Source organism: Protopterus annectens, chromosome 9.part0 (genome assembly GCF_019279795.1).
Source record: "Protopterus annectens isolate FY-2018-M chromosome 9.part0, PAN1.0, whole genome shotgun sequence".
Taxonomy (NCBI): domain Eukaryota; kingdom Metazoa; phylum Chordata; order Ceratodontiformes; family Protopteridae; genus Protopterus; species Protopterus annectens.
In genome coordinates, this window is record NC_056743.1 from 441,176,211 (window position 1) to 441,200,222 (window position 24,012).

Here is a 24,012-nt window from a genome sequence, read left to right on the forward strand (position 1 = left end):
CCACCCAAAAAGGTGTCATACAAGCAGAAAAAAAATGGCTGAGTGCTTGATGTCTTTGTAAGAAGCTCTTACCTCAGAAGTCTGTGCATAATTACCATATTCATGTTATAAAACCAGAGTCAGATTCAATTTAATTTATTTAAAGAAAAGAAAAATTATCAAAATGAATGTAAAATAACATTTTAAGCTACTTTTTTTAGCGTTTTTGTTTTGCCAGTAAGTAAGTGTTGCCTATTAAAAACTTTTGAGTTATTACAAATTACTTACTTAAGGTAGCTATGATAGTCCGTCCTTAGCGCTAATGACAGGTTAGTGTGCACTGAAATGTGTGCATGTATATATAGAGAGACAGAGAAAGAACATATATAGCCCTGTGCATATTATTTATCCTGCCATCATTTGAATACTGTGTATCCTTTTGTCTACTGTAAAATTCATACAGGAGTCCAAGATCCACAGTCATCTCTACAAACAGATTTGCAGATTTACATTTCTCAACGCAGGATGAGAGATGCAGATTTCTGTTCTACTATGAAAAATCAATTTCCTGAAAGTCAACATGCTGAAAAGATGAAAAAAAATGCCTGAAATTCTGAAGGGTGGAAAACTAATTTTTAGTTGTATTCTACCAGGGTGACAAGCTTCCCCCTGTACCCCAATATGGGGGCAAGCCCTCTCAACCTTATATACCAACTCCATGATCGCACCAAATCGAAGAAGGAAGAAATCTGCGAAAACAAGTGAATCATTGCTAATGCACACTTAGAATCTGCACCAGCAATAATTTTCTATGGGAAACAGGGTTTGGCAGTATACCATTATTTTTTGTTTTTCTTTGTGCTACTGATCTCGAGCACTTTCACCTCGAACATGTGCAGGTGAGCTGCAGATTTCTCCTAAAAACCAGAAAGTGTACTGACACACAGTAACAGACAGGTCACTATAATGCCCTCAGACCAACAAGCCAAACTCCACTAGTTAAAGACCTGTATATCACTATGCATTCAATATCCAATGTAATTAGTATGTCTCCCATGTAGCATTAATAAAGGGAAGTTACTATAAAAATGTATTTCACTGTATTTACAGTATGTCAGTGTGCTAAGCTGGTATTTTTCACTCAGACAGTTAAATGTGACAAGTGCAATTGTCCATACAAAATTCAAGCTGAATGTGTGTCATTTTCCCTCTGCACTTTGCTGAAAAAGAAACAGGAGTGTATCTATTTTACTAAAGGCAGCGTGGTCCAGTTTATCTTTAACAATTCATTGAGACTTGCTCAATTCTTTTTTGGGTTAGTCTAGTTTAGAGAGCAGGAATAGTTTCCCACTTCATCACTGACCTTTTCTAACAAAATTCAGGGAGTGTAAAGGATTTTACAAAAAAATCTCTGCATAAAAACAAGAATTTTATTGAAACAAGTGTAAAGAATAGCATAAGATGTTAAGCACATATTGCAGACTTAAACAATACAGATGTGGGCAGACAGTGGGAATATGAAGTTAATAAAAATGAGGGTAGAAAAAAAAAAGACATGAAAGCCAAACAACCCAACAATGCAGACTTACACTTTGGGCACTGGGGGACACTGCAAAACTCCCAGCTCCGCTGACTGCCTTTCAAGACGTGGCACCACGGTTTAGTGTCGTTATCAGGATTTCTGCAATGAGAAGGAAGGATCAGAACATTTGTTTGCGCTATTCATATTTACCACCTGACTTTTATCATAGAAAATATCTTTGTCAGAGACTCATCTGATTCTCAGCATGATGCAATGCTCTTGGAAGGCACTTAGATGTATATGCTAGCCACAAGTAACTGCAAAACTGTACTTCTGTTCTACCCACTTGAACATCAAGACAGCAGGGGCATATAACTGTGGTAAAATGCATTTAAATACTAACCATATTAGAAACATCTCTTGGGAATCTGGAAAGGTGAGAGCACAAGTGTGCACAATGGGGAAATAAAAGGAGTAGGGTCAGCATGACTTGATGCATGCACAGCAGACACAGGGGAAAAAACAGGGACAGCAAGTTCATTATAGTGAGCAGCTGAGTACAGACAGCTGCAAAATGACAGACAGCTTTCTTCCCTGAAATGATTTTTTGTTTGCATGGTCACTAATTCATTAATGGTGCTGTTTTGTCCTAAACCAGAATCATTTCTAGTATTTACTGCATATGCTGTTATACTAGATACATCCTTTTTAAATCTAAATCAGACTATGCAGCCTTGTAATATTAAAGCTCAGTGATTCCTAATGTGAAAATAGCTGGTCAGATTGAGCTCAGGTTTGTCAAAATATAATTGCAGGGAAGAGCTTTTTTTTTTATAACTTCTGCCATATAGTGAGTGACTTGAAATCTGTCTGGTGTGCTCCTTCATGGTTCCTGCCCTGCTAGTATTCAGTCTTGCCCAAACTGGGAGGTCTGTGATTAGTGTTACCAGTGCCTTTTGCTCATCTCATACCTCTCTCCATCCTAGCTTGTGAGCTGTTACCCAAACATGGATTGCTGCTAACATGTGGAAGAATTCTGCTTTGTGCTACCAGCTAGCTTAGATAGTTCAGGCTTTTGGTAGTCTCACCATACACAATGACAGACCTTTCTAAACAGTTTGCATCTGTTTAATGTACCTAGTACAACTGGGAACCTCTTTGCATATTCCCTCCTTTACCTGCAGAAGTTATGGGTTCCAAGGCCAAGCTCCATGGAAAGGTGGCGGTGGGCATTATAACGGCTGTCACGAAGAATATTATTGTCCCAGTTCAGACACTCTAGCCCACTAGATGTCATGCTCCAGGTTCCCCTGTAGGAAGTCCCTCTGCCTTCATAGCATTTAGATGTTGCATCTGTTTATTAAAGAACAAGTGAGAAAAAAGAACAGCACAGAGGAATTGTTATAATTTAAAAAATAAGTAACTGGGATATCGAGTCAGTTTGGTCTTTATACCAGTCATAATAGTAAAGACACTTCACAAATCTATGACAGTTTTATGCAATCAGCTGTACTTTCAATGCAGTTAACTTTATGAAGAAAAAAGTCACTTTCCTGGAGTAAATGGCAGTCAGCTTCCATCAGGAACTTTCACTAAAATTCTTTAAAACACATACACCAGCAGTGCTGACTGCTTACATAAGTGCACACTTGACAAATGTAATTACACTTTTTATGAAATGCTGTTCTGTTATAATAACAATTTAGGAGAGAGGGATGGACCCTAGACCTTTGGCCAGGGGTGCATATAAAAATTTTTGAATTGTGTGTCATCATCCAGAATGTAGCTCTGTCACTCACAAGACTATCCCCTACCTCAGGCAGTGCATGTTTCTGCACAGTACACCTTTTGATTACTGGAAAAATGCTGCAATGTCAGTGATGTATTCTGAAAGTGTCATTTACCAAAAATGTATACCCATAAACCATGACAAATATTACATCATGTTTTTATTTAACTGCTACCACATCTCATGGCACAAACTTAATTATTTCTAAAATGTGCATGTTGTGCTACACTCATGCCCTGGAGCTATGACACACGATCCTTAATAAAAACAGTTACTAAGCTTCAGGCCATTAAAATTCAAAGTTGCTGTAAGAAAGACAGACAGCTTTCTTCCCTGAAATGATTTTTTTGTTTGCATGGTCTCTAATTCATTAATGGTGCTGTTTTGTCCTAAACCAGAATCATGACATGGAAGAGCTCTCGGATCATGTAGCCCAGACAGGTGTGACCCTAGCCCTGAGTAGCATCCTGCCATTGCCGAGAATGATACCGTAGTATAAGGACAAAATGACTGACTTCAATAATTGGCTAAGCTTCTGGTGTTATTCAAAGCGGATCCAGTATCTGTCTGCCTGGGACGACATGATTGACAAACCATGATGCTTTGCAAGAGATGGTTTGCACCTATCACCCCTGGATTCAGGTTACTGGCTAAGGCTCCTGCCACCCCTATAGCGCCTTTTTTAGGCAAGGTTCAAAAGACAAAACTGCCACCATAACTGGTACAAGCAAGCAAAATTTGAAGGTAATGCTACTCAATGCTAGAAGTCTAAACCTCAAGGTGCACTCTCTCGAGGCTCTCCTAAAAATGGAGAACATCGATATCTGTGTAGTAACTGAGACCTGGTTCAAAGCTCCAGAGAGCACCCCTGAAATACCAGGCTACAACTCATACCACACTTTTCAGCCACCAAACCAAGACTGAAACACTAAAGGTGGAGCAGTGTCCATATTCACCAAGGTTATTCACACCGCCAGGCTGGTGGCCCAACACAATGCATCTGAAATTCTCCAGGTGTAACTAACACTAGGTGAGACCTCAATACAAATTGTAATTTGCTACAGATCTCCCACCATGACCCAAGAGTCTCACTATACCTTTCTAAAAATACTGGAAAATATTAAGATACAACCAAGCACCCAAATACTGGGTGATTTCAACTACCCTGTCATTAAATGGGAAAACTACTCCTGTACCAACACCTTTGCTCAATGATTCATGGAAGTCATAAATTCCAATGCCGTAGAGCAACTAATTCATAGTCCCACCAGGGGTACCAATATCCTAGACCTGGTCATTACCAACATGGGAGATCGATGCTCCACACCAGTGGTCACCCCCTTGTTGGTCAGATCATGCACATACCACCCCCACCCCCCTTTAAGGAAACCTCCGTAAAAAACTTCTCCAAAGCCTGTCATCATGCTTCTCAAGTCAGAAGTAACAAACTTCATGACACCCATGCAGATGGGAACTGGAAGTTCAACTGCTGAATCCTACACTAAGGTGCTGTACAAGCACATTCACTCGTGCATGGACTGAGCCATCCCAAATAGAACCAAGATGCTGTACTCTAAAAAAAAAAAAAAAAAGGAAGCCAAATATGATGGGCCCCTGCCATAAACAAGCTGTACAACAGAAGGAAAAAACTGTTGCAGAAAAGGGAAAGAACCCAGGGTTAAAAAAACTCCCACACCAGCCTCAGTAGAAAGCTGAGATCCCTCATAAAATCTTCCAAAGCTAGTTAAGAAAACAAAATTGCCAAAGATTCCAAAGACAACCACAAGGCATTCTATAGCTATGTCAAGAATCTAAATGGCAATACTCAGATTTGCACTGAGCTACAGCAGAATGGCACTAGATATACTAATCCCAAGGATATTGCCACAATCCTGGCAGATTGATTCAGTGCCAACTTTACCCCCCTCTCACCCCATAAAGGGCCCATCTCAATACCAAAAGAATGCCAAATTCTGGTAATCACAGCCACTCAGGTAAAAACCACACTCTCCAAGGCCAAGAATATAGCATCCATGGGACCAGACGACATCCCGGGCTGTGTACTGCATGAACTACAAAATGAACTGGCACCTCACCTATGTGTCATGTTTAATCATAGCCTCACCTCGGGCTTCATGCTCACAGAGTGATGCACAGCTACAGTCATCCCACTCCTTCCCATCAGTCTGACTAACCTGATCTGCAAGGGCATGGAACGTATTATCATGGAATTTATAAACAAAGACATTGGCAACCTTCAAACACTGGTCCCACCCAGTTTGGGTTCATGAAGGGCCGATCTTGCCTTGTGAACCTGATTGACTTCTTCGAATCAGTCTCCAGAGCCATGGTTCGCACAGCCTACTTGGACCTCACCAAGGCTTTCAACACTATCCCCCACTCTGGAATCATAGATAAACTTACTAAGCTGGGCATTAATCCCTACGCCACTCGATGGGTTGCATACTGACTTACTGACAGAACACACACTGCCGATTCCAAATCCGGTTCCAGACAAGTGACAAGTGGTGTACCGCAGGGTTCTGTCCTGGGACCACTCTTATTTGGCATCTACTTCTCTGAAGTACAAGCCAACACTAAGGGACTCTGGCTTACAAAGTTCACAGATGACTGCAAGCTGGGAGCCGTTATTGAATCCCCAAATGATGTGGCTATACTATAAAAGGGTCTTACCGAAACAGATGCCTGGTGCCAGAGCCATGGGCTCAAGCTAAATGCCAAAAAATGTACAGTTGTCCTCTTTGGGAAAAACCACGTACCTCTGAACTACCACATAAGTGGCAGTACAAGTGTGATAAGAGACCCAGGAACACAGTGGTCTGACCTTTGATAACCACATAGCCACAACATTTAGAAAATCCTTCTGAGTGTCACACCTCATCACTAAGGGCTTTTCATCCAGAAAAAAAGGAGGTCATTGTCCCTTTGTACTCATCCCTCATTAGACCCATTATAGAATAAAATGCCCCGTTTGGTATGTACCTGTCCTCACAAGACATCTGCAACAACTAGAAAGGCCACAGAAATACCTCACAAAAAGAATCACAGGCCTAAAACAGATGCCTGATGCTGACCATCTAAAGAAGCTCCAGCTATACTCTGCTGCATATCGCCTACTCAGAGACAATCTCTGCGTAACATACAAGTTCATGTCAAACCCAGAGTTGTTGGACATGCTACACTTAAAAGAAATCCAATACCTCTGAGCCACAAGCTCCAGGGATCTTAACTTTGTCATCGCGATGAATAGAACATGCTGGAGGGATAGGTTCCTGACCCAGAGACTCCCCATACTCTTGAATAGGCTGCCCATACATGTCAGGCAGAGCGCCTAAATGGCCCTCTTCAAGAAGAACCTCGACGATTGGATGGGAGATGGGAAATTCACCCCGGGGATCACATCAGTAGCCCGGCTAGACAGGAGTCCAGGGAAGTAAATATTTGGGGGAAGCAATGACCAGGGAATCATTATGGCTAGGCTTGTATAGGCCCTAGGGCCAATAGCCTAGTACCTACCTATGAACCCATGAACCTATAAAGAGGAATAGGTAATAGTGAGGGAAGTTGAAATGAGCTAGGACAGGAAGGTAGGACCAATACAGTTCAAAGATTTAAAGTACTACATTGAATATAAAGTTTTATATATAAATTTACAAAACAGTCGACACAAACTTTGGTAAAATGAAAAAGACAACTAAGGTGGAGGCTAGTAGGAGGTGGCAAGGAGAGACATTAGTAAGTTTCAGAGGATGTATGTATTAGGAGAAGGCTAAGAAAATAAAGGTTCAAGCTTGTAGGAGAGCTATGTAACAGTAGCATGAGCAACAACACTACACTGGGTTTGGTACTGAGTCAATGTTGTTATTTTCTTAGTACGTTTTAAGACACATTGTGTCAGGTGATGGTTATCTGAGTACCCTAGGGTAGTGTGAAGTATAAGGTATAACTCACAACACCTTTGTAATTATGGATCAAGAGGTTGGAGTTAAAAGGGATAATTTGTTGGTGTCAAAAGGCTTTCTGTATATAATACTGTTCACATGAACCATAAAGTGGTTGCACTTCTATTATTAAACAATAAAATATTGCTGTAGAGAAGTTATGGTGCAACCAGCAGGTCAGGGGAACTTTGGCAGCAATGTTGTGAGTACAGTCACTGGTATTCCACTAAATATGCTACAGTTTGATCATTATATAATATTAGTGCACATTTTTAGCATATTTTATTTGGCAACTGGGCTTGGCCACAGACCCTTTACAGGGTACAGGTTAGAACCATATATCTTTAGGTACAGCCAATAAACTATCATGCTTCTGGGAGGAAAACAGATTATCACAAAGGAAGACCATGGAAACTCCATACAAACAGCCACTGCACATCGGGAATGAATGTCAAACATTACCACCTAGCCACCATGTTTTGTCAGTTTACAGTGTTTGCAGGTTCACTTCTGCCTCATGTCTCACACTATCTAGCTTATTCACACGTGATTATCTCTTTATTCAAGGATAGTGTAATGGAACACAGAAGGGGAGGGCTATTTATTCATTTATTTGAGTTTGTTAAGTGGGTGGGCCAGTCCAGTGAGTCTTTCAGCCATGACCTGGGTGCAAAAGCATAAACCAGTTTAAAAAAACATTAAATACACTGAAGTACAAAGCAAAAAATGTATGTAAACAACTTAAGGACACTTCCAAGAGAGACAGTATATGTACATGCTGTATGGAATGCAATTATAATTGGGAAAATAGAACATCACCATAATGTAATTATGCACAACATATTAACTGAGTAGATAGTTGTACATGGCAGACTTAAAATATTCTTGTAGTGAGTCATGACTACACTAGACCCAATGGAGGAGTAATTCCCAGGTAATAGTAAGGTGACAGATCAACTTCAAGAACTGTAGGATTAAATAATGGGAAATAAGGTTACAGAAGGTAGAGGCTGATGAAAGAAAAAGGGGTAAGAGAAATATGGAAAGGATCATTAGGGTAGTTGTATAGGTCAGGTATCACACCAGCTTTGTTACTATTGCCTTATGGTTTATATTGTTCAAATGAGTAGCAGTGACTGTATCTGTCAAGATGTAATCATTGAAATACTGTTGGACAATTTAAATGATGGTTTAATGATGAGATCAGGGAATTGGCAGGGCATTTGGATACTGCTGGGGAGGGGGTAGTACATAAAGTTACAGTTTAGACAATTGGTAAAGAAAGACACATTAACCCCTCGATATGTCTTATGTCCTTATTGATGAATGCATGTTTTTAGCTTTCTGCAGTCTTTCTCTTTCATTCTCTTATACACACACTAATACATGCAAGCACATACCAGCTGAAACAGATTGATATGCTATGGACCCATTCATTTTGTCCTGGATGACCATGCGAGCAGAACCATTTCATAAGAAATGCATACAAGTGGTATAATGCATGGGAGGCTGGTGGAAAGGAAATTTTTTGTTATATTTGAGATCTGATACAAACTCAGTAACTGAAACAGAAGAAAGCTGGGGGAATATATGACAAACATTAAACAAAGCAACAAGGGTGTGACCAAAGTCATGCAGTACCCACCTATTTCACACAACTTTCCTTTGAATCCATTGGGACACTGACAGACAAAGTGGTCTGAATAAACTGCTTCCTTGCATTGGCCTCCATTGTAACACCTCCTATTGATACATACTGCAGGTGAAAGAAAATCAGTCATAACTAAGTTAGTTAACACCACAGAGACCAGATATAAATAAACAGGGGCAAGACCCACATTATTGTTTATGCCCAAATGTGGAAACAAATGTCATGGCTATAGCTTTACGTGAGGCTAGTTTCTACCATAGATTATGGATAGCATTTTGTGTTATTAGGGATGCAACGTATTAGTTTTCTAGCATTTCAACTATCATCATCAGATGTGACACAGATAGCAGAGGTCTGACATATAGACAAAGACTACTTTTAGGTAGAAAGACTGCATACAAACTGTCTGTCTTCCCTCAAAAGGTGTAGAACAGCTTGTAACTCATCCATCCTCTGCTGGACAGAAGGCTAAGACAGTTCACCTGCACAGCATGGACATAGGCCTTTGGGTGGGGGAGTAAGGCTCAGATGAGCAGGGGAAGGCAGGCAATGACTAAGAAAAGTACTGTTTGCTAAAAAGGTTCACAGTATTCAACCACAACAACCTTTATCGCAAGGCAAGTCAGCTGAAGTTTACTGTATGGGAGAAAATATGCACAAGAGAAAAGCATTCATTCTCACATTAGGTGGCCAAATGCATGAAACAGGGACTAATGAACCCCCCCCCCAAAAAAATACATATACATTTTATATATATATATATATATATATATATATATATTTTTTTTTTTTTTTTATACACACACACACATATTAAACTCAACCAGCGTATATCTGGGACAGTAAGGTACATTCGGCAGGTATACATGTTACGTACTAAAGACGGGCACTGAATGACAGAGCAGTTCTTCATTCTTCTCACATCTGCAGTATTCCACCCGTCGGCCAGCAGTACGCAGCCATGTTTCACCCTTCTGATATCTTTCTATTGTTGTTGGATCTTGGCAACCTATGAGAAAATAACACAGTTTAGAAAACTCAAGATGATGAACAACAAAAAAAGTGCTGCCCTATCTGCAGATGAGCTGATGTGCAGGAAAATAAAATGGAATTCTTTCCCTTCTGTGTAGTAAGAAACTGTTCTCAGATTTCATAAAATTAGAGTGTGAAATGGGGTACATAACTGGATAGACAATATGCAATAGTCTATACAAGGCAAGATAGGATAAGTGGCCCATTGCAGCAGAATCCTGAGCAGATTAAGCGTCCACTCCAGGGACTGGTAGCTTGCTGCTGTCCATCATTATTTTCTGCCATTATTCTGGGTAGGTTTAAACTGAAATGTGCCCTGTAACATTTGGAAATTCTAGCTTGTTACTAATATGTGCAAAGAACACTGCCATGGAACATTAAAGCAAATGGGAACAGACTTTTTTTTTTGCTTTAAATTATTCAGTATTTTTCAAATTAAGGACCAGAAAGCCCAACTCTAGCAGTGTGTCTTCTCTAGTATTACATGATTTTCTCCAAATAATAATTCTGCTATTCCTAAGTTCCCCACACCTCCTTTAACAACAAGGGACTCTATGATGTAAAGCATCAAAAGAAAGACTGGGGGGTTGTGGGCAGCCTCCACGGAAAGAATGGGGCCATCTGCTAGAGTTTATTACTTTGGGCAGAGGGACAGAATCACATAGACTGGTGCTGGGCAGAGGGACAGAATCACATAGATTGGTACTTTCCTGTCCTGTAACAGGGAGGCATCCTTACTTATCTCCACAACCCATCAACTCTATCTCACTGGTGTCCATGGCTCCCTCTTAAACTCAGTTGATACTAAACAGCATGTCACTTTAAGATAGCAGAACACACCGATCTGGCCTTCATCCAATTCTGTCCTACTCCAACCCACAGTAAAATATTTGCGTTAGGTTTCACCAGCAGATGGGGCATATTTGTGATGTAATGTACTTCTGTGTCTTCCAAGGGGAAAATTGTGTGTGTGTGTGTGTGTGTGTACACCATGGCAGATCTCTGGAGAAATGGTTTCCAGTTAATGGGAAGGTGAGACAAAAAGTATCTTTGCATGAGCTGGCTGATAAACAATAATTTAAGCCCATGCAGTAGATCATGAGAAGTCTGCCTGCTATCATGGGCTACTGCATTAGTAATTATTACATATAAATATATAATGTTTTTCTTTTTCTATACAGAAAGTTCATTATGCTAGTAGCTTTTAAAGTAAAACAATGTTGTCTCTAATCTCAGGTAAATGCTCCTGCATTCTTTTCTGCTTCACCAAGCCATAAAACCTTCAGATTTGTATAGGACTTGTTTTTGCAAACAGCCCTGTCATCTGGAATTGGTGCTGCCATTACACCCCAGCTTCATCCTAGCAGCTGTTACTCTGTACACTCAGAGGACAGAAGTGAGGTTGTCCTCACACTTAGATGGATCTGCTATCTCCCTACCAGACAGGAATGTCTGAAGAACAGGAGACTAAGATAAAGTACTGCCCATCCTCGCACTTCTGATCCAGTGTCTCCACAGAAGGATGCATCGCAGTATCTGGAATTTTGGTTAAAGTATAGTCTTCCTTCTTAGCCATTCAGCATTTTCCATTCAATACCTTTCAAAGACAGTATGCATTTTTGATTGTGGGGTTAAATCCTACATGAAAGTAGAAGTCGAGCTGTAAGAAATACAATAAACATCAACATTCATAATAGCATAGTTAAGAAGTAGCTAAATGCAGAGAGACATTTTCATCAGTCATTAAAACAGTTATAATGACTGATGGCATGGGTATGAGTTCTGTTGGGCAGGTGCTCTGCAGCTGATCTGTTACCTGACGGTTAGCCAAGAATGAGGCATAATATGATACAAAGACTAGCTTATATCCTGGCTGACAGTTTCTGTACCAGCTGCACTCGATGTATCATTTTGTCTGAATGAGAGTTTTTTTTCTGTCTTCATAGAATTCAGCAAAATTTAAATAAAAAGAATTCAACATTTTGGGGTGGGAAGGAAAGTGTGAGGGACATGGCTCTGGTACTTATCAAAACTTGTTGTGATCTACTTTCTTATCCCACAAAGCTCTGTTGCTAATGCTGATACAGTACTCATGCATTATTTATATTGGACATCAAAACATTTAATCAAATATGGACTTAGATCTCTAAGTGCTGCTGTTTAAAATTTGATGACGTTGTGGTACCAGTGAGACTGAGGGGCCAATATTCCGAGAACAACAAAAATGAACATACTGTCCTTCTTACCTCTAGATGATCTTGCTCCTCGTCTTGTCCGGATATGAATGTCCTGCACACAGAGAAGAAGCAAAATGATGATTCAAAACACCAGTTTGTTGTTTTCAAGTATTTATCATGAATGCATTTTCTAGGACTTCCTATATCACTAAAAGGCTGGCCCATAGACAGGACCCAAGAAGTCAGGATCAGTGAGACCACTTTCACCAAGCGACCAGTTACCAGTGGAGTACCTCAGGTCTCCTTGCTGGGCTCTCTCTTATTTGGCACCTGTTTTTCAGAAGTCATGTTTAATGTACAAGGCCTCTGTCTCACCAAGTTATCAAAAGACTGTAAATTGGGATCTATTTTAGATTTTCTACCAAGATACCAACATCTTGCAAATGGGTTTAACACTGGTGCTAAAGCCACGGCCTAAAACTCAATGCCAAAATATGCATTATAATTCCCTTTGGGAAACTGTCAACCCAAGTTAATTACTCCCTCAATAAAACACTCGTTTCAGTAGTAAGGGATCCAGGAACATCTGACCTTTGTCCAACATATAGCTAAGACTGTAAGAAAATCATTCTATATTCATTTACAGGTGCATCCAGGTGCTAGGAAGTTATAGTGCTGCTGTACTTCATCAGCCCAGTCATTGAATACAATATCCCCTTTGGCAAGTATCTAACTAGACACTGGCAACAGCTGGAACACCCGCAGAGGTTTCTCACCAAGAGAATTCAGGGCATAAATACCCTGTCCTATCTAACTAGACACTGGCAACAGCTGGAACACCCGCAGAGGTTTCTCACCAAGAGAATTCAGGGCATGAATACCCTGTCCTATCTAACTAGACACTGGCAACAGCTGGAACACCCGCAGAGGTTTCTCACCAAGAGAATTCAGGGCATGAATACCCTGTCCTACACTGATTGCCTAAATGCTCTGCCTCTGTATTCAGTCTCCTACAGGCTGCTGAGACAGAATCTTTTCCTTGCTTACAGGGCTTCATCAGACACAACCCTGATGGATTTGTTGCACATGTGCAAAACAAACATTACCAGAAACACTAGATCCTTGGATCTGAACGTCACTTGTGACGTAAACAGTACATGTTGAAGAGACAGATATGTGTCCCAAAGGATCCCTTCACTTTAGGCTCCCTATCCATATAAAATAGAGTTCATCCCTGACTCTATTCAAATGAAACCTTGACAGCTGAATGGGAAATCATAAATTTATCCCTAGTTGACCCCAATGTCCCTCATGGACAGAGGTGCTCAAAAAGAAAAATATTATTGTAAGTTACACCCCCTGCAAATCCTTAGTTACTTCCCTACTAACATGCCCAGGACTCAATTTGGGGTGAATGGCTATGCTTGTAAGGACCATAGTGGTTTTTAGCCTAGTAACAACCCTGTGAACCTACTTCTGCGTGGAACTAAACAGTTGGCGGACACATCTCATACTGATTAGGTACCTTGGCACATTTCCCCTTGTGCACCATAATCATATCTTATCTTCACCATTAATTCACAGCCAGTTTTTAAACTGCCTTTTGACACACTACAAAACATCTCTTACATTAACTCTCTGCATTAGATCTCTTCTTCATCACCTGTCTACCACCCCCCAAAGCACTGACTGCATTTTCTCCATAATATTATATCCCATATCAGCATATCAGTAAGGACCCTGAGCACCTCTGAAGAACATGCATGAACATTTGAAATGTCATAATAAACACCTGCTAATCATTATTATTTACATTAATTTTTAGTTTGTGAGACTATCATTTATTTTAGACAATATGAAGTCAATCAAATTACTGCACTCCAGGATGTTATAAAGAAAACGTATGATATAAGGTGCACACGTATCTCTTTTTCCAGTGATATGACAGGCATATTTTTTCTTTAAACAAGAGTCAATAAAGGAAACAAATATGGAAACCAATTTCTGAACATGATGAATTAATGTATACTTTTACAAGTGTATTTTTGGACTTAACATTCCTGAACATTACACCGTCTTGCTTTTAATTTGTAATATATTTCATGAAGGTGCAGTACTTTTTCTTTTTGGACAGAAGAGCAACTGCACTCCTTCCTTGGTTAAATGAAGATTGTTCAGCTACCAACCTGTTGACACACAGGTAAAGCAGCCATCTACACCAGTAGTGATCCAGCTTAGGGAACAAACCTAAGATGTCAGAATGAATGAGCATCCAAAGGCTTGCCTCTTATCCTAGACATTTGGAATATATGAGTCCTCAACAAATGACTGCCCTCTGCTGGATATTCAAGGTATGGCACCACAAATATATTTCTGTGTGGATATGTGAGAATTTGTATGACTGCCATGACATCACTACATACTTCTGCCACTGTAAAATGAATAATTGTAAACTTTATTAACATTACCTCCATGGATGAAGCAGAAGCAATGGTTACAATGGCTAGGAAGCACAAAAATTTCATTCTGTTGATTTTCACGTTACTGTTCTGCAGTTCACAATCAGTTCACCTAAAAAGACAAGGAAAGGGAATGTACTTCTCAAGCTTTTTACTATACTGTCTTTGGTGTGCAGTCATTGTGAAGCTCAGAAAAAAAGTCATTGCAAAAACTGCAGAAAAAAATCTACAAGACATTAACAAAGAATGAAGCGGATGTTTGCAATCTCACTGGATAGTTAATGTTCTGAATGATATTTGTATTCTCATTGTAAACTCAGAAAGACTCACTTGGCATGAGTGTGTCTTTTTAGGCATAATCTGTAAGACATGTCAAGTTGTAGTCATTCATTCATTCACTCATTCATTTGGCCATGAGCATACAATCATTGTTCATTGTGACTGGACTGGCTGAAATGTAGAAAGACAAGTACAGCAAAAATAAAAGTACGAAGGTGCACTGAACACATTGTACACATGTGCAGGAAACTGACATGCACTTGATGACAGTGTGGCATGTGATATGTTGTCAGACCATAAGCTAACAGTCAAAAGTATATATAACCAGTAAGCAGATGTTCTTTTATATGCCTTGCCTGTGTAATATCTGAATACAGCCAAAGTTTAGTAAAGTCAAGATTAGGCCTAAATTTGCAATAACATTATCAAGAAAATGGTACTTTATACATTAAGTTTATTAAATATTTTGAATATTGTACTTCATTATGCTGGGAGAGCAATTACATATAGCTAGGTTAAAGAAATGTCCTTTGCACTCTTTGGTGAAGTTAGAAGTGAGAGCAAGTTTTGCATATGTTTGCTGAAAGACAGGGTTTGTATAAAGAGACTGATAAATGAAAAACCCTCTTCTCCAGCAACAAGTCTGTGGGTAAGAGCCACCAAAATGGTGAGAGTATCTGCAGTTTTGCTTTGTTGTTTTAGATCTGCTAGTAAGGCAGAGGACATCAGTCCATATAAGAAAACTTGTAGATTAGTTTGTTCAGTATAAACTACAGTCTGCCTGAAAAAGGCAATTGTTTTACCTTTTTGACAGTGGTTCAATAGTGCTCATTTTAAGGAGCAGCAATACAACACAGAAATTTTTATTCTGCTCAGAGTATCATAGCAGAGAATGAAGGAATCAAACCCTTGCCTACAGAACACACCACATTAACAGTTCATTGATTAAACTCACTCTGCTCTACTTGAAGATGTGGCACACTTCCACATAACTGTACCTAACACCTACACCTATATAAGAATACCCTGACAGTGGAAACAAAAGTGTCTTCTTTGTTTGCTAAATTCTTAAAGTGATTTGCTGACATTTCTATATATATCATAGCATTTGATGAGTCAGGTGCCATGATGTATTTTCCAGCTTTCCCTTCCTTATTGTTTTTTGGAAGTTTTTTTAATAAAAAACTTCATAAACTTTTACTTAAAAAAAAGCCACAATAATTTTGCTTTTCCAGTGTGACATTACCATAAGGTAACATGAGCTACAAATCGCTTTAAGAATTAGGATGAAATAACGATTGCTAGCAATGGACCAGAACAGATTTATAAAAGATGGTTTAGTCTGTGTAGCAGAAACAGATGCTGGAATATGTGACTATCATCAGTCTTGAGTTTCAAAAATTGGTTCACGTTCAAACAGGCAGTTGGGTTCTACTGTACAAATCTGCAAAATTCATAAGAAAAACACACAGTCTGTCCTTTGTATGAAAAGTGGAGAATATTTTGAATCTACCACTCAATAATACTGAGATAGCATTTACTTATAGCTAGTCACAGAAGCACATCAGTTGTGTTACTACCTCACAGTTCAGAGCCTGGCTGGGGTTGCAGACGGCCCTACGTCTATGTGGGTTTTCACTGAGTGCCGTTGCTTCCACTGACATCCCTAAGAAATGCAATATGTGAACCAGTGATCCTCTAATTTGCCTCTAGGTATGTTTACAATGTGTGAGTGAAAGTCGTGTGTGTGTGTGTGTATATATAGATGTGTATGTGTGCGTGTGCGTGTGTGTACACAGATGTGTGTATATGGATTATGTATGTATGTGTGTGTGTGTGTGTGTGTATGCGTGCTCGCATGGATGTGCAAGTGCGTGCATAGATGTGTGTGTGTGTGTGTGTGTGTGTGTGTGTGTGTGTGTGTGTATATATATATATATATATATATATATATATATATATATATATAGATGTGTATGTGTGCGTGTGTGCGCACAGATGTGTGTATATGGATTATGTATGTATGTGTGTGTGTGTGTGTGCGCGCATGCGTGCTCGCATGGATGTGCATAGATGTGTGTGTGTGTGTATGTGTGTGTGTGTGTGTGTGTGTGTGTGTGTGCATGCACATGTACATGTGCCTTGTGATGAACTAGAATCTCATTCAGGATTAGTTAGCTGACTGCCTTACATCCACTGTTTGTCAGGATACTCAATGGATCCACCCATGGCCCTGAAAAGGATGAAGAGATACTGGAGAAAGAAGTTACATCTAGTGTAAGTCATCTACTTCTATTTTCCATTCTGATTTGACCCTTGTGTTAATGTTTCAGTAAAGTAGTTGAAAGTAATATCTTCTCTATGATAAACTCTGCACAAACCTACAGGGGTTGTTATCTGCTTTTAGTAACATTCAGTGGTTTAATTATACATATAATTACTTACCTCATGTCTAAGACATATCTAACAAAGCCTTCCTGCTAAGTCTGTTTATATTGTATACTTTTCATATCCTTTCTGCTGATTTCCTATTATTTGTTCTTTTTTTATCTGCCCCCATTGAATATTTTGTTATGATCATGTTATGAATTAACTATTTCCAGCAAAAATCAAGAAGTCTTGTTTCTTTTTTTCCCGTGGATTTGAGAATGAAAAGGGGGTACTAAAAAAGGTTCTAAGCTTCTGTTAACTTGACTATTTCTATTTCTTTTCCAATACCTTGCAAAACTTTGAGAAGTGAGTGAAAACATAAAGTCAAGAATTTTATGAGTTATGTCCAGTACATTCCCTCCTCTCCCAGCTGTGTGAACCAAAAGGTTGGTCAAATGCTCTCCAGTAACAGTAGGGCAAGGTGTTGGTAGTCACTGCCCATCAAATTGTAAGCCATGGAAGCTGGCTTACTGTACTAGTAGAATTAACAAAATGAAAAGGGTGAGTTTATCCTTAAGAATAACAAAAGTACTAATAGGTTATTACACCAGGCAAATAATTTTGCTTCCTTAAGGAGTCAGCGCATCAAACCGCCATGTAGTTCAGATATGTTGTTTGTCCACAGTTGGTTGTTTACTTAATTGTTTCAGTCACATAGAATCCCAGGGCTCTGCATTCATGAGACCAGCAGGCATGCATCAGAAATATGCAGTTAGTTGTTGATTAATTTGTTAAATGATCTGTGGTGACAACAAATAAAGGGGATGGTGCTGACTGTTTCATCATTCCCCCTCTGCGAGCCATCATCGACCAAAGCAAAGGAAAGCACTTAAGAATAAAATTCCACTGCACAATTCAGTAATTTAGTTATAAACACATCAGAGCATCGACAATAAGGCCCTCAACTAATGCTTTCAAGACTGATAACTTGAAAGCCAGGTTTCAGAAAAGAAAAAAAAAAAAAAACATTATCACACCGTGACCAAGAAACTGCTTTCCCCATCTAAATGTAAACTTTCCCCAAGGTGTCATAACTTTTTTTTTATCGCTTAGGGTGTACAGGAGATTTTTATTTACACCTAGAATCTGAATAATTAGTTGTGAAAATCTGAGTTTCCTGATGCTTTGCAGATAGTGGTTCTCCAAGTGTCATATATTATAAGTACGTTTATATGACATAGCCATGACTGAGCAAACAGACCCATCTAAATGGCGTGACTACAAAATGCTCTTTTTATTCACTCTTTTTTAACTTCTACCCTTTACCATCTAATGTCTCTGTAAATTAAGAACCGCATGAATTAAGTTGTTTTAACGTCATATACAGAAGTATCAGAAGTTATTTCAGATTACTATATTTACAAGCAAAATGCACAGCTTCTGAAAGATGCAAAAACAGTTATCACTTTTTACTACTGTCTCTTTTAGTCTATTAGTCTGGCAAGGCCAGCTAAGGCAAAGAGCTTTTTCTAGTTGTACCGAGTAGTGTAGGTTATAATTGACTTGATTAAGCCCAGACAGCCTACATGCAAGGGATTAGTTATGAGAATGAACCAAGATCTGATGCATCTAATAAGCTAAATTGTGATTCATTGCACATTTGTGCCATCCTGTATACTATGGTAAATCTATTTTTAATAGTACAGTACAGCAGAAACACAAAGGCTACAAGGGGCCTTTTAAATGAAGAGAAAACTGCAGGGGAAATGACTCAGCATAGACACAAAGCATGTCTTTCTTCCAGACATGTCAACCACATATATTAGTCTGTACTGATAAATGCAATGTGGTGTATAAGCAGGTTATTTTAATAAGTTTTAATTTATTTAATATGTATTCATGGATGTCTGAAAACCTTTACACACTGTGACACTATGAGAGTCAAACCCAGGTCAATCTGCTAGATGCTCATGAACCAAGTTATTATTTCAGTGTCTTCTCTATATGTCAGTTCCACTGTAAATGAACTGCTGCCATTTTTTTAAAGAAAGGAAAATAAAATATTCATTCCCACTAAAGCAATTTTCCCAAGCTAGCATGGCAGATTACAATTGGCATAACTTCTACGAACAACCTTTTGCTTTAGTGTCTGAGAGCTGCAAACAGTTGCTCATTTGTATATTCCCATGTACATTTTCAGTCTCCCTTTTGGTGATCACTAAATGGATTCTGTCTGACAGCATTTGGCTGAAGGTCAGTTCTGCTTGGCAAGACATAAGTCAGAGTACTTTAAACTTCCCCCTCCAGTCTCCGTAATTGCTTTGGTGCTACAGGAAGTGTTGGGTAAGCAGACGTTTGTTGAGGCTTCTGTCTGTTTTCAGTAACATGGCGAGGAACAATTCTTCCCTTGTTTCCATATGTAGCAGGTGACCTTCCCCCTTTTTTCTAGATATTTTCAATGGTTTGGTTTATGTATGGCATCCTGTAGGTAAGTTTTTCTTTCAGTCAACAGCATAGGGAGGTGATGGTTTACTTGGTGATATACAGCAAACAGTGGAAAGACTTGGTCTTTTGAGGCCTGGTTCAATACTTAAACATAGCATCCACCTTAAAGTAGACAGACTTGTCCTCTGAAAGCTGCTCCTCAGGTAGTAGCCAAATGAATCATCTATGCTTTGTGGGACAAATATTGTGACTCACAGATCGCGGACTACGCAACTACCATACATATGGAGAAAAAATGCCATATAGTCTTGGTCAGCTCTGTAATTTACACCAGCGTAGATTTGTCAATGCAGTTATTTGGAGATCACACAAAACTATACTGTTTGCCACTTTTACACTAATCAGAAAATAGGGAACAGCAATTTCATTTTAATTTTTAAATGTATATACTTGTCAATTGGTCTTACTAAGACTCTTTTCAGCCATGACTGGTTCCCCAAGGGGAATAGTAAATACAGCATATATACAGACATTTTAGAGTAACCAACTAACCCACGTTTCTGGGGGGAAATCAGAGTACCTAGAGAAAACCTACTGAAATACAGTGAGAGCATGCAAAACTGCATACAGTGACCAGAGTCATATGATCAAATGTCAGGAAAGCTTGAATCCCTGCACTATGGAGCTCTTAGGCAGAGATCTTATCAAGCTGCCCTGCTACCTAAAAGTGACGAGGAATATCTTTCAGTTCTCACAGAATAAGTCAAATGCATTTTGATTTATATTTCTCTCACAATCATTATATAATATGACAGCTGTAAAGCACACTGGAAATAACATTTTCAGTTTAGCAGGCAGAGACCTGCTGGTTTTTCATGAGCCACAGCCTGTTAGACTGCAGTATTTTAATACATAGTCATCACGTTTATGAAGTAGACAACATGGGAGGTTGTGATTAAAGAGCTCACAAGACTGGAATGAATTATTGTGTCTCTTGCAGACGGTGTCTGTTTCCATCTGACTGTACATCTAGTCTTTTCAGTTATCCAAATTTTTCTTGCTAATAGTTTGCACTACAAGACAGACTGTCAAGACTTTAAGGCATTGTTTGCAGTGCACAGGACCCAGTTAAGTGCTAGAACCAACATGGGCTGGATTGGGTCCAGAATCAGAGTGGGAAAATAAAGTAACAGATGAAAAATGTAAGGGAATGTAAATGATGTTGGCAGAATCAATGCAAATTGGTGCTGGGTTTAGGGGTTGTGTGTGGGCTCCGGATATTAATGTTTACGGTCAGAGTGAACCAATAAATGGATAACTGAAGTTTATCTTGGTTCAAAGTTTTTATCTGTGGAAAACGGGCTGAGTGGATATTGATCGACGACTTTCTCTGGGGTAGTGCACATTCTTCAAATTATATATAACAATTTTACAACACTGCATTGTTATTAAACATGGGAAATGTGATTAGGAGCTCTATATTTACAAATACATAGCATCTGTTAATGTGATTGTCTAAATTCTATCTGCTTTCCAGTCTAGCTGACTTGTTAAAAAGTGCTGAACATGTTAAATGAATGTGAAATGTTACATTCCCAACTGTTCATGAGTGCACAAACCAGTGTTCAAAAATATTTAAATGCTTGTGAGACATCTCAACTTCTTTACTCAAGAATTTTAAGTAAAGGCAAAAGTAATGGGAGAACAAAGGCCCAAAATCAAGGAAAATGTTTTGAAAATTACTTTAATTCACTTAGAAAGTTAATAGAACAAGTTTTGCACCAACATGCATTTTCTGAAGAATAAAAGGTATGAAACTTTAATGGCTGGCATTAGTCACATAAAGTAGTCATCACTGATTTACCAGAAAATCAAAAATTTTATGAGGGGCAGTATGCAAAATCAGGTGCTGTGGAGAGGTATCTGGTGAGGTAATTTGTTATGGAAAAGTGTGTATGCAGAGAGTTTGTCAGTGCAGGGGACTAAAGCTCCGAGCGCTTAATGAGCTACTTCCTGTTCTCCAGGGCGCAGGGTTTTATTATGTCCCACCCTCATAGGTTCAAAGGCAAGTACTAGGCTAGCTGCCCTTAAGGGCCATTTTAAGAGTAGCCAGTTCCTCTTTTTGTGCTGAAAATAACCTATCCCATTTGGTTACACACTGACCTTACTCATCCTGTGGTTGATAATTATATATTACCCCAATGAGAATAATTGGTATCATGCTATAGATAATTTGAGGGGGCTATGCATGGGATAAAGCATTTAGGAGTTGCATCTGTCCATACTTGGTGCAGGGACTGTCCTGGGGTAAATTGTCTGTTTCCCATCCGTAGATCTAAGTTGAGTTTGAAATTGACAGGGATTAACTTTGTTTTATGTGGAAGAAAAGTTTGTTCCATAGTAGCGGTATCCTCTGCGGAGTATTGCATATTCATTTGAATATTCATTTGCCTGCTGTGTCACTCTGAATAAGTGACTTAACTAGACAGTGCTTCCAGATCCACCACTAAAAAGGTAAATTGTTTCCAGTAGGCTTACCTGGTAAACAAATAAATTAAAAAAGTGCTCAGTTGATTATGGTAGCCATAAATGCAGAAATTCAGCATTCTATAGTCTTTAGAAGAATCAGACTTCAGCTGCCCACCTGGGCCATGGGTATCAGATTTAATACGAGTTTGTGTGACGTAACCTCACTTTGTGAAATCTGCAGCTGTTGGGCACATAACTCTGCTCAAAAATGTAGAAACGCTGGACTACTTTTTGTTACAATTAGTTTGTTTTATCACGTGTAATATAAAAGGAAGCAGAAATCATATGTTATGTATACCTCGGAGAAAGGGAAATTGCCCAAGATATAGCAATTTTGAAGTTAGTATATATTTCCTCCTAATTGCACTTACATTTTCACTACAATAAGGAAAGCATTTATCATCTTTGAACTTTCATCAAGAACCAAATATAAATAGCCAGACAGCAAAAAAAAAAAAAAAAAAAAAAAACAGTTTACATGACACATTATTTCAAAGCTTTTTTTCCGCATAATGAAACCTACAGAATTGAGTTTAGAAGAATAACCTTCAACAGATATCTGGAGCATGTATTCAGTGGAATCCATGTGGTCACTGTTACAACCTCTGGGGGGGGGGGGGGGGTTGGTAGGTGGCTAACAGATATTTAATGCAGAAGATCGGACTAGAGAGATGGAGAATTAAAGTTCATAACAAAAATCACATGACAAGCAGCTGTGCCTTACCTTTGTTTAACAGTCACTGACCGATTCACTATGAGTTTGAGGGAAGAAAACGTTTTTTTCAGAAAACTAACCAAATAGCTAGAACTGGAGACAGATGCCTGTTTCTGCTGTTAATTACTCCTTTTCCCTGTCTGGAATGGTATTTTAACATGTGTGCAGTTTTTATTTTGTAACTGTTTTGTTTTAATAAGCACCTAGCATACGTAAAACAAAAATGTGATTGAAATTAACATTATAGCTCATAGGATAGTTTCAGAAAAAATAATACAAGAAGAGCTTAAAGAATATAAAGATTCATTTTCAAAAAGCTATGCTAAACATTTCTTCTTTGGAGTACAACAGAGGTGGACTGTGTAACATGGGATGTGGGGATGGAAAGAATGCAGGGAAAACAACTACACTCTCTTTTTTTAATTTAGAGAAAATACAAAAATATTTTCATATTGGCAAGTTGTTTGATATGTATATCTGTTGTATGATTCCATTCTATTATTAAGTTGTTTTTGTCTTCACAAATATTTTATTGTTGCCTTACTGGTTCAGGTCATGACTGAAAAGGGTCTTTGGATCAGTTCATTTACCTGTTAACAAATGTAAAGTAATTAAGTAAGTAAATACGTAAATAAACAGTCAAACAAACACATAAATAAACTAGGTGGTGGATGTGTGTGTGTGTGCTTTGAAGCTCGTCTTGCTAATTTCAGTTTGCAGAAGTTTTGAACTTCTTTATTCAATAATCATCAAACTGCAATTACTGTAATAATGAGTAAGTTTGGGGGAACCCCCAGTACCCCTCTATTTTATGTAGTAAGTCCCGGACCACATATTCTCACTCTTTATTTTATAAAGTGAGGGAACAGCATCTGTAATAACAACACTTCACCCATTCTACCTTATGTATGCAGAGAGGCAGACAGCAATTCCAGGCTGTGGAATTTGGTCGTGTCACTTGGCCAGTTAATGTTTGGGCAAGTGAGCAATTCTCAGCTAGAAATATTCTTCTTTTTTAAACTTTTTTGGCCTCTATGGAGCACACCTTCAGCTACTGCTGGTGCCTCTCCTTGATCTTGGATGCTGGGACCTTTCCCTGACCC

General features: G+C 38.9%; 1 protein-coding gene across 1 annotated transcript in view; it reads right to left on the reverse strand.

Annotated features, from left to right (window-relative positions):
- Positions 1-24,012, reverse strand: part of PLAT (plasminogen activator, tissue type) — a 106,127-nt gene that overhangs the window by 65,652 nt on the left and 16,463 nt on the right. The window contains exons 2-7 of the mRNA XM_044082983.1: positions 14,581-14,683; positions 12,182-12,224; positions 9,781-9,912; positions 8,898-9,008; positions 2,680-2,854; positions 1,569-1,660 (exon numbers count right to left, since the gene is read on the reverse strand). Of these exons, the coding sequence (XP_043938918.1) occupies positions 1,569-1,660; positions 2,680-2,854; positions 8,898-9,008; positions 9,781-9,912; positions 12,182-12,224; positions 14,581-14,637 (610 nt within the window). The 5' untranslated portion in view covers positions 14,638-14,683. The remainder of the gene's footprint in view (positions 1-1,568; positions 1,661-2,679; positions 2,855-8,897; positions 9,009-9,780; positions 9,913-12,181; positions 12,225-14,580; positions 14,684-24,012) is intronic.